General features: G+C 33.8%; 1 protein-coding gene across 3 annotated transcripts in view; it reads right to left on the reverse strand.

The window, feature by feature from the left end:
- The window catches only part of LOC150093908 (proprotein convertase subtilisin/kexin type 7-like), a 261,148-nt gene that overhangs the window by 43,559 nt on the left and 200,989 nt on the right, over positions 1 to 16,600 (reverse strand). For all 3 annotated transcript variants that reach the window (XR_016550296.1, XM_090412667.1, XM_090412668.1), the window contains exons 14-15: positions 11,221 to 11,315; positions 580 to 670 (exon numbers count right to left, since the gene is read on the reverse strand). Coding sequence is in view for 2 of the 3 variants with exons in the window: in XM_090412667.1 (XP_090268793.1) it covers positions 580 to 670; positions 11,221 to 11,315 (186 nt within the window). In the remaining variant the exon portion in view is untranslated. The remainder of the gene's footprint in view (positions 1 to 579; positions 671 to 11,220; positions 11,316 to 16,600) is intronic.

The raw sequence follows: 16,600 nt of genomic DNA on the forward strand, positions 1-16,600 counted from the left end.
GAGTTTCGTGCTGAATATATAGAAACTAAAAGTTTCGGCAGATGCAAGCATAAGCAACCTTATTGGCAACTTGTAGTAAACGTGGAGTAAGCTCCAGTTCACTTTCCATAGCATTTCCATTATAACTAGTACTAACAATCAGCAGTCTAACACTATACTATGAAAATCATTCCTATATAAATACACTTCAAATGACATGCCTGCTAAAAACATATGTGAGCTTTGATTATCTGAACTAAATGTGTGAGCAGCTAAACTCGCATATTTACTCCAGATATTGCCTTTATGCTTCTTGGGGTTCAACAGAACCATACCTCCTTGGAAACGTGGTGGGGCTGCTGATACTGTTGCTAAGCATTTAACATCTATGACCAAAGTTCATGGATGCAGCAGACAGATCAATATTTATAACTCCCTCTAGGTCATTACTATAGCCTACATGTGTGCATCTACTCATACATTGGAAAGTAAAAACCTGAATAAGCCTGAAAATTTAGATTTGATATTACACTTCAAAGCAATTATTATACAATGTACTATATATTTTCTTTCTTTTACAAAAATTTATAAAAATTTTACCATTTTCTGTTTTGAAATTCTGTTGCTGTCATTGGAGTTTCATGTATAACCAACTGCCAACTTAAAAGTCTACCAGATGATTCATTTTTACCTGATGTGGAGAAAATTAAATATCTATTTAAAATTAACTATGTGCTAATAACCATACATGTAAAAATATAAAAAAAAATACTTTTAATAGCATAAAATACTTGGTATTTCCGAGAAACTACATACAATCAGTCCTCGACTTAGTCAGTCATCCTATCAATACATTCACCAAATGTAACTTCTCTCCTGCAACTCATGGACCAGTGAATTATTGTTGTCGTCAAGACGTTAAAGAAATACTTTTGCTCACTATTACTGCTGCTGCTGGGGTAGGAAAACCCTCAAACACTTTTGAAAAGAGTATAATATCTAGCATTCATAACAAAATTTAATGGAATGAATACACCACAAATAATTAAACAGCAGGTGTTTAATTATTCCAATATTTCTTCTCTGTCACAGAAACATCCTCAGGAATACAATATTAAAATTAAACCTGCTGTTTAATTATTTCTCTGTGTTGTATGAATTCCATTAAATTTTATTATGAACCAACATCTAAGCCTAAACACACAAATATCTTGCATTGTACAAAGAATGTTGATGCAGCATAGACAGGAGTGTATGAATGATGTTCGGAAGAAGTAGCTGAAAATATATGTTCATGCATTCATAGGATTTGACAAAGACAAAGTTTTATGAGAGACTGGTGGCAAGATAGTACTGTTAGCTAAAGAGCTGAGGATGACAACAAACAAGTAGAGCAAGTAGTTGAAGCTATGGAAGAAGAGCTCTGAAATAAAGACCATAATAGAGCTATAAGCACAGTAAATTGCAGAAGAAAAGAAGGAAGTCCACACAAAAAAAGTTTTCAAAAAATTGGCAGAGGCATTTGCCTGTTAATAAGCCAATTTGGTTATTTGAATATATGGACCCTAAAAAGCAGTCAGAATGGTGTGCAAGTTGCAATTGCTTGCCAGAGAAATTTATGCAGAAAAAAAAAAAGGCACACTGCACAGATTAAGTTGGTGTAAAGTACATATATTAAAGCAGCCCATTCCTGCTGTCACCTCACCTTCTGAAAATGAACCTAAATCTGTTATGCATATTCATCCATGTTATGGCATATGCAAAACCATCATCAGAATACTTTATTACAACAATTTCAGTTACCATCAGAGGATCTCACGGTAATAACAAATGTCAAACTTGCCTCTTCCCCCCAGTTGGTGAGAGTGAGCATGTAGTCCTGATTTGAGGATAAATAAGCACAAAGAGGTAGTAAGGCAAAAGTGAATTTATGTGAAGTTATAAGTCAAACAACTATCACAGACTTAGAAACCAACTTGCAGCAGTATAATAGATGCAAGGATTTGTAGGAAGAGAAGTCCATAGCGCATGGGAGATAAAATTGTTGACAGCAATGGCAGATTGTATACTTTGAGTGAAGAAGATAAAGCAATCTAGAGTCAAATTGATGACTAGAGAAATTAAACAGGAATTGCAAATAAAAAGGAGATTATGGAAGACATAAAGAGAGGCTAAAGAACAGTTGCATGAAAAATATAAGGTTCAGACTACAAAGATGACTAGTCTAATAAGGGGACAAAAATTAGAGTGACAGGAGACTATCACTTCAACCCAAAGAGTTTTTTTTTTGCCACTAGTAGGAGGAAAAGGACTGTGGAGAGGTTATCTTGCTAGATGGAAACAGGACTCAAATGATCAACGTAGATGATATAGTTGAGTTATTTAATGATCACTTTATTGGACTATTCGATCCTGGTACACCAGGCTTCCTTCCTAGAGAGATAATGAGTAGTAAAGCATATGAAGAGAACCCATTCCAAATACTGAGTAGGCCAGATATCAGTAAGGCAGGAGTATGAGATAGGATTTCACATGTTTTAAGGGAATATGCTATGGAAATGACCATGCCATTAACCTGGCTGTTTAATGAAAGTCTTGCAATAGGATAAGTTCTTGGAGAGCAGAAGGAGGGTAAGATAATAGTGACCTGGCATAAAGATGGTAGAGAATAAAATTGAGGTATCACACTCTAAGCCAGTTTGTATTTTTTCTGTAGTTGATAAGAAATTGGTAAGAACTCATATACAGAACTGGGCAGATGAGGGCAATATTATTTAGGTATGCCAACATGGATTTGTTAAGGGACACTCTTGTTTTTGTATGTGTGCAAAAGGCATTTGACAGAATGCCACATGACAAGTTAGTTTTTATGTTACAGAATATGGATTTTAATATCAGGTTGGTGGAATGGATTGGTAACTGGCTTTCTGATCAGAGAATTGCATATGGAAAAGCAGTATCAGGGAGTAGGAGAGTTACAAGTGTAGTTCCACAGGTTTCAGTACTGGGATCATTACTCTTTAACCTTTATGCCAATGATATTGTCATGGGACTATGGCATTATTCAGCTGTTTGCAGATAACATGAAGCTTGAGAGCATTATCAGTAATAGTACTGTTTTGGCTCTTGAATATATTGGAAAGGTAGGAAAATAATGGAGATGTCAGTTTAATGCAACTAAATGTAAGGATTTGAAATTTGTGTTCCACAGATGAGAATGCTTTATACTCACTTGGTGAAGTTATACTAGAAGAAGTGGAGGAAGCAAGGGATCTTGGAATGATTGTAGATAGAAATTTGAAGTTCACAGGACATACTTCAAAGATTGCAAACACATTGCAGAGAATTGCTGCAATATTGAGGAGAACATTGATCATGAGAGATTAAAGGGTGGTGATAGTCACATTGTACAAAGCTTTGATCAGACCACATCTGGATTTCTGTGTTCAGATCTGGTCATTGGGATTTGAAGGGGATGAGTAACCTTGAATAGGATACAGAGATGGATAACATAACAGGACTGTACAGTGTTGGTTATGAAAATAGACAGGGGGCATGCAAATTGCAATTTTGATGGATAAAAGACAAAGTATGGATGTGATTGAGACATTTATGCTGTTCAAGGGTTACTATCAGGTTAACACTGGGGAGAGTTTTCATATGGTAGAACATGAGGAAGAAACAATAACAAGGGGCTACCATAAAAGTTGCAAATGGTTGTAGTTGGTAAAAAGAGTAAAAAAGTAAGTTTTTTGTATGAAGAGTGGTAGGAGCATGGACTGCATTACCTAAGAGGGTACTGAAAGTGCCAATGGTGGATGAGTTTAAGGAGTGGTACAACAGACTGTTGACTGATGTTGACTTCACAAAATGATTTTTTTGACTGTGGAGGCCAGAAAAACAATAACAACCAGTAGCAGATTATGTTCCTTTGAGGCCCCAGGCACAATTTTGTTATAAGGCCCTTTATGTAAAAGTGTTTTTTTATATTGAAAAGACAATAAAATCTTTAAAAATAATCTGCAGATTGATCGATAATGTTATCATAATTTAACATATTAATCATATAATTTTCTATAAACATTATAGATAAATCAATTAAATGAGTCTTTTTGAGGCTCTAGGCAAGCGTCTAGTGCAGCACTAGATGCTTGCCTAGAGTTAATACTGATAACAACAACTTACAGGTAACTTTTAACATAATTCTAGCTAAGCATTTACCAATTTACTTCAAAACCTTCATAGCCAAGGTTACAGAGATCTAAGATAAATGTGAAAATATGGTTATTAGGAGCTATAACTAACAACCATATGAACAGCACATGCCAGTTTATATAATACTTAAGTTTAAATAAATTTTAGTTAAAGCTCAGCCCGATGTTTGACCAATATATCATGATCGTCTTCAGGAGAAGTACTGTGAACAGTGCACGTACATTGTTGCATATGCTTCTGTGGAGTGAGGCCATACTAGAACTGTTTTGCCAGCATTCTTCCACACAAAAGAAACAGATGGGATAGAATACTTTATTGACCACTCAATTTCTTCTTCTTATTCAACCTTTTGGTTCTGTCCACTGCTAGACGAAGGTTTACCCCATGGTTTTCCAGACCACTCGGTTTTCTGCCTCTCCCATCCATTTCACTCCTGCAGCTTGTTCCAGTTCATCCCTCTGCCTTCTTCTCGGTCTTCCTCTTGCTCCATCCATTGGTCTCCACTCTGTTGTTTTTATAGTCCATCACCAGTCTTGCATCTGGTAACATAGCCAGTGCATTTCCATCTAGCCTGTTTAATCTATTTTATGATGTCTGACACCTGTTTGAAATCTTATTCAGGTATTTGTCTTCCTATCTCAATGTTATTTTAGCATACTTCTCTCCATGCGAGGTTGTGTTGTTCTCAGCTTTTTGTTTAGGGCTTCTTAAAGTCCATGTTTCTCCCCTGTATGTTAGAACAGGAAGTATGCACTGGTCGAAAGCTTTCCTTTTTAGAATTCTGAATATGTCTCTCATTTTCCCATAAGGGAGATCCATCCAAGGAATTCTTCATTCGATCTCTTTTCTTTGGCAATCCTCAAAGGATAACAACTGGCCCAAATATACATATGAGATAACTTGTTCTGTTTCATGGTTTTCATCTTTGACAGTTCTTTGGTTTATGTATTTATTCAACATTTTTGTTGAATAAACATTTCTTTTTATTTTACTCTATTTACTTTTAATCCAATTACTCTGGAGGCTTCATTTAGCTGATTTAGTCTTTCTTCCAGATCTTCAAGATTATCTGCTATTAGGACATCATCATCTGCAAATTTCAGATGAGCAGCCTTTCTCCATTTATGTTAATTCCTTTTGTTTCCCAATCAAGGCTTCTAAAGACTTCTTCTAACGCAGCTGTAAATAGTTTGAGAGATGTATTATTTCCTTGCTGAATGCCTTTTTGTATCGGAAACTTTTCACTGTTTTTATATAATTTAATTACAGAAGTGGCATTACTGTAAATATGTTTTAGTGTTTCAATATATGGTTTCTCAGTTCCCTGGGTTTCTAGAGCTTTTAGTATTGTAGATGTTTTAACTGAGTCAAATGCTTTTTCATAGTCTATATAGGCCAGACATGAGATAGTAGGTATCCTCTCACGATGAGTCTTCGGACTCCTTGAAAGTGTTAATAATAATAATGAGTTTATTGTATTCAATTGATTTTTCAATGAGCTGTCTTAATATGTGAATACGGTCCAAAGTATAGTAATTCTTCCTAAATCCAGTTTGTTCACAGGATTGCATTCCCTCAAGTTTAGATTTTATTCTATTGTTTATAATTTTTGTGAAGACTTTATATATGGAGGGAGTATGCTTATAGGTCTGTAGTTTTTAATTTCTTCCTTATTGTCCCCTTTTTAAAAAATGATTAGGAATGAACTATTCCAATTTTTTGGAATTTTTTTCTGTTTTAGGCATTTATTAAAGAGTTTGGTCAGATGTCTAATGACAGGGCTTCTTCCCAGTTTTAAGAACTCTATCATAATTCCATCTTTTCCTGGGGCCTTTCCATTCTAAATTACTGCAATGCCATTTCCACTTCAAATTGTAAGATCTCAGGGGCATCGTATTCAGTGTCGGCGCCTAGTATTTTTCTTGTGTGTGTGTGATTAATGTTCAGTGCCTTTCCAAAAAAGTTTTTTTTTTGAATAAAGTGTGAATAAAACGAACAGGAAATGAAAAACAAATGAAACTGCTTTACAATATAACGTTACCTATGGATTAGTCCTGCTTATACAAATTTTTTTTACAAGGAAAACAATCATAAGTTGAGATATGACACATCAAAAAATAAAGAACTATTTTAGGTATATTTTCGTAAATTTTAATAAAAAATTACAGTGATATAATCAGATCCAGGATACAATTTCAGAATTTATTTGTTCGTTTCCAGGAAGTTCGGAAAGGGCCCGAACGGAAGACGACATACATTCATAATTATATGTACCATTCTGTACCATTCGCTGTTCGTTTAAACTCTTATCTCATATTTTTTGACATCTTTTAGGGGCCTTTTCTTCTGCAGTGCCTGTGTATATTTCACACTTCGCACACGCCACCAACAGGGCCTGATCATATTCTTCCTCAATCGAGTTATCCATAGCTGATTCTTGGATGTCTCAGTCCTTGTCTTCATAGAGTTCAGTAGAAAATTCCTGAATTCTTTTGATTATTGCATCTCTTTTTTTTTTATAAGTTCATCATATTTTCCTCTTACAGTAACTATTTCCTTTGTTCCAACTGATAATGTTCGTCTTAGGACCTTCGTATTACTGTTTTCTACTGTTTCTTTAATTTTCCAAATATTATACGATCTAATTTCATGTTTCATCCTTTTGCATATAGTTTTACAAATTTCTGAATATTCTATTTTATTGGTCTCATTCAAATAATCTCTTTTCATATATCTTCTTTTTTTCATCAGATATAAGGTTTCCTGTCTTGGTTTTTCCTCTCTTTGGTGCCTTTTTACACCTACTTCTAGCACAATTCAAGAGAGATTTTGTTAAGATGTCATTAGCATCATCAATGGTACTAGCTGTGTTTAACTTTTTTTAGTTTATTTTTGAGTGATTCTCTATAACAGTTTTAATTATGGTAGAGGTTTTGTAGATTTGCTAAATTGGACTTTTTTTCTTATGAGCTTATTCCGTTCCCATTTGTTGTTGATCTATACTTTTGCTCTTACTAGCCTGTGGTCACTTTCTGTATTGAATCTATTAAGCACTTCAGTATTATTTATTATATGTCTTTTGTTGACGAGGATGAAATCTATTTCATTATAGGTTTGTCCATTTGGGCTTCCCCATCCATTTTCAGTTGATTTTCTTCTTGAAAAAGCTGTTCATATTAAATAGGTTATTTTCTTCTGTGAATTCAATAAGTCTTTCTCCTCTTTCATTCCTCTGTCCAAATCCATCGATGGAGTTCAGATGGTCATCTCTACTTCTCTCTTCCATCATCTATGTGGATGATGAGGCCGAACGAACTCTTTCCACTTCTATCTGTCTCTGGGGAAGTCCGAACAATTCTGTCCAGTTTGATGTCGCTTCTTGTGATTTGGTTTTTAGGTCCTCTTTTATTTTGCCTATCCATCTAATTCTCGGCCACCCTTTGGATCTTTTACCCTCCAGCATTTGTATACAGGACTTTAGTTGGTAATCTTTCTGTTCCCATTTTGGTCACATGGCCAAACACCATTGCAGTCTTCTTTCTTGGATTTCATAGAAATCTTCTATCTCTTCATCTGGATAGTCCATGGTTGGGGCATATATTTGTACAAATATAGGCACAAATATATGCCCCAACCACTCAATTAATTGTGTGAAAATTCTCATATTTCACATGATCAGTAGAAATAAGTGAATAAACTAAAACACAGATTATAACAAGAAAAATGTGCATAATGAAATATTTGAAGACAAAAAAGTGCTTAAATGAGGCAGTATTAAGCAAGAGATCCACAAGGTGATGATGTGGAAGGAATATTGTGAGAATAAGAGTGAGAGGCGTTATGAAATATATAAAGCTCAGGCCAGTAACAAGTATTGTGTGGAAAGCTAAATTGGAGTATGAAATCTTCAAAAATTGGCCATGCAAGTTAAAAGCAATTCAAAAGGCTTTTATCATTATGCCACTAGCAAAAGAAAGAATGAATGTGAAAGAATAACTTTATCAAATGCAGTTGGTACTCGAGTGTTGAAAGCTAATGAGATTGTTCAATTAATGAGTGATCACTTGGTTAAGATTTATCAACCAGGTGTATGTAACATAATGCACAGCACTACTGCTACATTGGATGAAGAGTTAGAGGTTTATGAAAATGAGGTTGAAGAGCTGCTACATAACCTAGATAAGAATTTGTCAATAGGGACACATGGAAGATCAGCCTGCTTGCTAAAGGAATGTTCAGCCGAATTGGCTAGGCCTTTAACATGTTTGTATAACTTGAGACTCAGCTCAGGAATGATTCGCAGGAATGTATAGTAGTTCCAATGTAGAAAGGTGGTGCAAAAACTGATGTGTCTAACTACCAACCTATCAATATCTCTGATGTGGTAGTGAAGATTTTAGAGAAGCTGGTAAGAACTTGCATACAGAAATAGGTAGACAAACAAGCTATACTCTGCAAGGAGCAGCATGGGTTTACTAAAGGAAGGTCATGCTTTAGCAATTTGCTCATATTTTATAACAATGTTACCTGGGATACACTACTGACCACCAGATTTAAGGTGGTCAGTGGTGTATCCCAGGATTCAGTCCTTTGGCCGTTATTGTTCAATCTATATATTATTGATATCAGGCAGGGGCTAACCTCAGATGTGCAAGTGTTTACTAATGATGCAAAGATAGGCAGAGAAACCAGAGATGCTACAGATATTCAGCATTTACAAAATGATTCGAATAGGCTGGAAATTTGGGCAAACGAAAATGAGTATCAGTTTAATGTTAATAAGTGTAAAGTTATACACTTTTGCGTGATTAAATTTCCGGCAGCATATTATATTAGTGGGGGTTATTATGCTACAAGAAACTGAGGCAAAGGATCTTGGCATATTGATGGATAGAAATTTAAGTTCAAAGATCACATAGCAAAAGTTGCAAATATAACTCAGAGGATAATTGCGATGTTGAAGTGAACCTTGACATGTTTGCTTAAAGAAGGATAAAGAAGTCATTTCGTCTCTCTTTATAAGACTTTGATAAGACCACACCTGAATTATTGTGTGCAGATTTGGTCTCCTGGATTTCAAGGAGATAAAGAAGCTGTGGAAAGGGTGCAAAGAAGAGTTACAAAGATTATATCCAAATTATGGGATTTAGATTATGAGGACAGATTGTGAGTATATGGATTACAGGCTCTGGTTGACAGGAGAAAGAAAAGTGATATGATGGAGGTCTATAAACTTCTGAATGGGTGTTAGAGAATAGCGTCTGATGAACTTTTTCATTATATGGAAGGTGGGGAGAGAACATGGGGGGCATCCATGTTCTCTCCCCACAAACTTAATGAGGGGAAGTTAAGTTTGTTCACAATCAAGAAAGGAGTAAGAGCTAGGTTTTCTCTCACAGAGCAGTGAGTGAATGGAATAATTTGCCTTTAGAGGTAGTGAGTGCATCTAGCATGAATGAATTTAAGGGAAGGAATGCAGCTAGTTTGGGTGATTTATAACCTCTCTCGATGAGTCTTTGACTTCCTGGAGGTCTTAATAATGAAAATAACAATGGAAAGTGTACATTTGCTATAAACTTGTTTATGGTCTGCTCTGCACAACTGGTAACTGTGCGTGCGTGTTATGTTGAATTCGAGAAGACCAGACTTGATTTTACATCAAGTCTGGTCAAACCTTATTTTTAGTAGCACTGTTGAGGATGTATGATCATTTCAGCTGATTCCTTGAATGCTCTTGAAAAAAATCTGTAATATATGTGGAGCATTTTGATTTCTTATCAGAAAATTGATATTTGGTTTCAGTTATATGTGCTGCTAATCCTGATTTGTATTTCGTGCATTCTCTATGTCCTTCATGTGTTCACATTGGAGTACTCCTCCTGACCTGCTTGTCTATCTTTAATGCAAATCATAGGTACAGTTGATCTTGCAGACATCAGGTATTTTGATAAGTAAATAGAGAGGTTTCAGGAGATTAGAGATCCTTTTTCGAGATCGACGAGGGTTCGCATCGTCGAGCAAAAAAAAGCCTTATTTCACACAAAAACTTTTATTAATACAGCTTGTGTACCAATTCCAATAAAAAAGTATGAGAGGACAATCAACCTCTAAAGGCTATCATTTTTAAACAAATATTTCATGATCTAAACATGAATTTATCTTACATAAGAAAAACGTTTTTTAACTATCAAAATATAATAAGAATGAAATCTTTTATAAAACATTTGATTGGCTACTGGTCTTTCCATATGATTGGCTACCAGAAGGGAGAAGGTAAATATAGTGCATGCGCTTATTTTATTTTCAAACTTGGGTGCATTCGTTATAGAGGAGTTGAAACAATAATTCCAAATAATCTATACACAGCCGAATAGACTAATTTTTGTTAGGTTACCGTATGAGTTTGTTGCTAAATATGTTTAAAAAAATTTTTTTTTTGAAAAAATAAAAAAGTAACCAAGAAGAACAAGGGGCTTGCAAATTTGAGAAAAATTTAACAAAGGGCTAGCACGAGCCCTTCATAGCTCCACTGATTGTAGCATATTACCTTCTACATACTAGTATTTATGTCTATGTATGGAGAAACATTGTCAAGGACGAGCAAACTAAAAAAAATTCTGAAATTAAATTTCTGCAAAAACAGAAAAAAAATTAGAAAATTTAAAAACAATTATTTAATCAACCATTAAAAAGTTGGTTAGAAAATACTCAGTTTGGATATACTAATAAGTGTTATATGCAAATAAGTATTATGCAAGGTTATGATCTGTACTTTGTAAATATTATACTTGTGCCAATGCATTAATCCATAAAACTATTTTTTTCTTCAAAAATACATATTTATATCCAACCTCTCTATAGAATAATCCAAGTGCAATTATGAAACATTATTATTATGGCACCGACACTTCCATGGAGTCCTAAGACTATCGTGGGAGACTCAAACTATCAACACATCTGCAATTAAAATTTGTTAATCATGCAAAAAAATAACCAAGTTTAAAATTGAGATAGTTATCAACTCACCAATATCTCCTATATTCAATGTCCAATTTCCAAAGGGTTCTTCTCCCCAACACCTTACAGTAGTAAATATCCAACCATTCAGGCCTTTGTTTGATCTAGATGGGTAATAAAAAAAATATATAAATAAACTGGAATATTAAACAATTTAAATATAAAGAAGGTAAAATTTGATGTTATTTCACTATGCTTAAGAGAAATGTAACTGAAAGAAAGAAATGGAAAGTAAATAAAATAGTGTAATTTCATAAGAATGAAACACTCGTATCTCCACCCATGAAAGGTTGTAAAGATATAATATGTTAGTACCAAAGGAGAAGCTAAGCTATAGAATGAATTAATGACAGCTATGATACAAAAATGGGCATATGAAATTCTCTATAGAGACCAATATAGATTTGAAATATTCATGGGTAAGATTTAAAAAGATTTTTTTGGGGAGGGGGGGGTTAGAAGTTGGGTGGAGAGCTCTTTGATTATAATGTGATACAGCTAAATTTGTTTAGGCTTGGTGGATTCCAGAAATTGTCCTAAACTAGTGCCTCATAGATGTTAATTTATTTTAATGGTATTGATTACAACATAGAATGATAAGAAAATAATTAATATTTATTAACTTATTAGTGATCTTTTGCTGGATTATGTTCAACATCTTCAGAGCACAAGAACAGTTTGTCACAGTATGTGAAACAACAATAATTTGGTATAATAGTGGGACTAGTTTTAAAAAAATTGTAATGGACAACACAAGAAACTAAAGACCTAATTAGGCACCATCTATGTTGGATAAAGCGAGAAAATGTATTATTAATTAGATCTTAAAAAATTAGATGTTTAAGATGTAATTAATACTTGTTTTTTCAAACATAGATGGCAACTAATAAGGACTTTCGTTTCTTGTGTTGTCCATTACAATTTTTTTTTTTAAACTAGTCCCACTGTTATACCAAATTATTGTTTGGCATACTGTGACACACTGTTCTTGTGCTCTGAAGATGCTGGATATAATACCAGCGAAATATCAGCAATGAGTTAATAAATATTATTTTCTTATCATGCTGTGTTGTAATCATTACCATGAAAATAAATTAATATGTACTACCAACACATAAGCTTTTCCATGTGCTAATGAGTCAGAGGCGAGTGACTAAGATGATAGCAGGTCTATGGAATGAACCATATGAGAACAGGTTGAAGATTAGTGGGTTGCAGAAATTAGTTGATAGGCAGAACAGGGGTGATATGATTGAGACATTCAAATTGCTAAAGGGTTTCTATAGGATTAACTCAAAGGATATTTTTGAGATCAGGACTGGTGGTGGGAGAACTACAGGACACCTATGAAAGCTGGGCAAGAGTGTGGTTAGCAGGGGTGTTAGAGCTGGGTTCTTTACTTTTAGAGTGGTAAATGAGTGGAATAAGCTGGCAGAGTCTATTGTGGGTGCTATGACGGTGAGTGAGTTCAAGGCAAGGTATGACAGATACTGTGAGAATGTCATATAGTCATATGGACATGATGTTTAGGGCCTCTCTCGATGAGTCTAAGGACTCCCTGGAGTCACCCATAATAATAATGCCTCAGAGAGGGTGCCAGTTAGGACTGTGAGAGCCTGCCTTTTTCAATGGAAAAGTGACCAAGGATTAATAATCTAATCAGCTAAATAAATTTAGTTAGGTAATTTATATTTAAGTGCGTTTTTATTTCACTAAACATTAACACGTTCGCTGCCAACTACGAGTATACTCGTAGTTGGTAAACCAGCTATACAAGCCAGCTACGAGTATACTCATATGACGCTTACCGCCAGCAACGAGATTACTGTAGTGACCTTGAAGAAGTGAAATTGCTCGGCGTAGGGGAACAGACTATGCCAAAGTAGCGTGGCAGCGAACGTGTTAATCATCATCATCATGCGTATCAAGGATTTAGGCCTAGCATGGCCTGTTCTGGCCTTTGAAGTCATCGCTGAATCGTTTAAGAGGACGTCCTGGTTTTCTTTTTCCTAATGGCTTGTACTTTAAGGCTTGTTTTGGTAATCTTTCTGTTTTCATTCTTTGAACGTGTTCCATCCATTTATGTTTATATTTTTTAATTTTTTCTATTACTGGTTCTTGGTTTAATTCTTTCATAATATCTTCGTTTCTTTTGTGATCAAATAGGGTATACTTTGTAGTTTTTCTCATAAACTTCATTTCTGCTGTTGTTAATCTTTGTCTTTTTGTTTTATTGTCCAGATTTCGCTTCCATACATTAAGACCGGTAGGGCTAATGTATTGTATACTTTTAGCCTGGTTTGTTTTTGAACTAGGTTTGGTTTAAATATAGTTAATTACACCTATTATTTTTTAAATAATAGGTGTAATTAACTATTTTTTATTTTTACGTTTATATCTTTTTCCTTTTCACATGTGATCATACATCCTAGGTAGTTAAAAGAATTCACCTGTTCTAAGATCTTGTTATCTATTACTATTTTAGTTCTTGCTGGATCTTGTCCTTTAAAGGCCATAGTTTTTGATTTTTCCATTGATATTATCATACCATAATCTTTGGATATATCATTTAGATTTAAAATAGCTTTCTGTAAGTTATCTTCAGAATTTGTAATTATTTGGTCGTCAGCAAAGAGGAGAGTGTTTAAGTTAACTGTAGGAAAAAGTTTAATTCCTTGATGTAAATTTTTACTCCATTTTATTATTATTTCATTTAAGTAGATATTAAAAACAGTTGCTGAGAGGGGGACATCCCTGTCGGACCCCTTGGTTTATCTCTCTTGTATATGATAGCTCGTGATTTAATCTTATTTGTATTTGATTATTTTCATATATACTTGTGATAGCTTTTAGGATATTATTTGGTATTTGTCTTTCTTTTAATAATATGTTAAATAATATGTTTCTTTTAACTTTGTCAAATGCTTTTTTCAAAGTCAAAAGAAACATTATTTAACATATTATTAAATATGTTAATATTTAATAATATGTTAAATATTATTAAATATTACTCTTCTTTTCTTTATTATTAATTTTAGGCAAAAGGCTGGGTCTATACATGATCGTCCTTTTCTAAATCCATTCTGTACTTCTAGAATAAAGTTTTCAGAATATTTCATTAGTTTGTTATTTAAGATTCTGCTATATATTTTGTAACAGGAATTTAGTATGCTGATACCTCTATAGTTTTTAGGGTCATCTCTATTACCTTTCTTAAAGATAGGAATCACAATTGCTTTTTTCCATTCTATTGGGGGGGATACCAGTTAAGTAAATTTTATTTAAAAATAATAGGAGTCTTTCTTTGAATCTTGTTCCTGCATATTTATATAGTTCTGAACCTAGCTTATCTTCTCCAGGTGATTTTCCTTTTTTCTTGTTTCTTTCAGGCTGATTTCTAATTCTTCTTCAGTTATTTCCTTTTCATTTTCGTTAATTGTTTGCCAGTTGTCTTTTTTAAAATATTTGTCTGTCCACAGTTCTGTGTAGTAATTTAGAAATTCTTCTAATTTCAATTCAGTGTTTAATTTTATGTTTTCTTTGGTAGCTGCATTTAAGTGTTTCAAAATCTTATATACATTGGGTCTTATTTTATATAAATCATGTTCTAAATTAGAAACAAATTTATTCCATGATTCTCTAAGTTTTTTTCTGACTTCTCTTTTAGCTATGGCTCTTATTCTTTTATATTCTATTTCGTCTTCTAATCTTTTACTGCTTAACCATTGGTGATAGGCTTCTTTTTTCTTTTTGGTCTTTCCTAAGCTTTCATTTGCTGCTGCATTTTGTATCGTTTTTATATTAAGCCATTCTATTTCTATTTCTTCATTTTGTTTTATTTTATCTAGATATTGGTTAATTCTTTGTTCATATAGCCATTGTACATTTGTGTCATTCAATAGTCTAGTTTTATAAACAAATGTTTCAACTTTTCTTTCTGTTCTTGTTGCTTGTAGCCATTTAGGTGGTAATCTTAATTTTATTTTAACAAGGAAGTGGTCACTGCTTATTTCATATCCTCTGTGAACTCTTAACATCTAGTGAAAATTTTGATGTCTTTTCATTTAATATGAAGTAATCTAATATTGATTTCCATCCTCTTGCTGCCCAAGTATATTTATGTATATCTTTATGTTTATAGAAGGAATTCATTATTTTTAGGTTATTATAAACTACAAAGTCAATCAATTTTTTACCATTTCTAAACATTAATATGAGTACTAATCAATGTTTAAGTATCCAAAATAGATCATGGATGAAGAGACTGAATTTCTGTTTTGGAGAAGCTGATAGTTATTTTGGTAATTAACTTTAGAATTAAGGTAATGATGAACTGCATCTCCCAATGTGAGACTATTACCCTGCATATTTGTGGCCTGAAATTGCTTCAAAAGTTCTATGTTTAGTCTCTGGAACATGGTTTCTGGATTATCTAATCCTCAGTCTACCGATTATATTAACTAATGTGCTATACATTTACAATCTTTTATGGGTGGGAATCTCTGTCTGTCTCTCTCTCTCTCTCTCTCTCTCTCACACACACACACACACACACACACACACACACACACAGAAAATGAAACGGATTAAAGGCTATGCTTATGTTATAGTTTTTAAGACTTCTTTTTTTTTTTTGCCTTACTGTGTAAATAGGGAATAATAAGTAGTACTTGCAATGGAAAACATTGTCAAATTTTTAAGAATTGTAATCATTTCCTATAAAATAGTTTGTACAATTTACAGTTCATTATTAGAGTGGATAAGGCATTTCTTGGATGTTGGAAGTTTATTTTCCACTTGGTTAGACTATAATAAATTTAGTTTAATCCTTTACCCAAGTGTAGGCAAACTAAGTTTGCCTACACTTGGGCAGAAGCAATGGAGAGGTCATATTTACTTATACGAGTTGCCAAAAGGTGTACCACCTTATTATTAATTTACTCTGGATTTAGAGAAAGATAGAGGTTTATTTTCCACTTGGTTAGACTATAATAAATTTAGTTTAATCCTTTACCCAAGTGTAGGCAAGCAAAGTTTGCGCCCGAAGTAGTTCAGGACTGAGGCAACTCGTAGGTCGAAACCGGTCTGGGTAGTGGCCCTTTCCTTAATGCATAGCATTATATATGTCTGCAAGGAGATGTGATTTGCATCATGGGAGATATTGAGACAAGGAGTGATGAGAGCCTGGTCCACCTTTGCTACGAGTTGCCTCAGTTCTGAACTATGAACTACTTCAGGTGCAAACTTTGTTTGCCTACACTTGGGTCAAGGATTAAACTAAATTTATTATAATATTAAAGGTATTTCTTCTCTGTAGACATACAACCTAAAACATTACTATTTTTTTGTTTCTGCATTATTCATCAGTGATATCATTTTATGTACAAGT

The sequence above is a fragment of the Typopeltis vanoorti genome, chromosome 23 (genome assembly GCF_054136105.1).
Source record: "Typopeltis vanoorti isolate ZY-2024b chromosome 23, IOZ_Tvanoo_1.0, whole genome shotgun sequence".
Classification (NCBI taxonomy): Eukaryota; Metazoa; Arthropoda; class Arachnida; order Uropygi; family Thelyphonidae; genus Typopeltis; species Typopeltis vanoorti.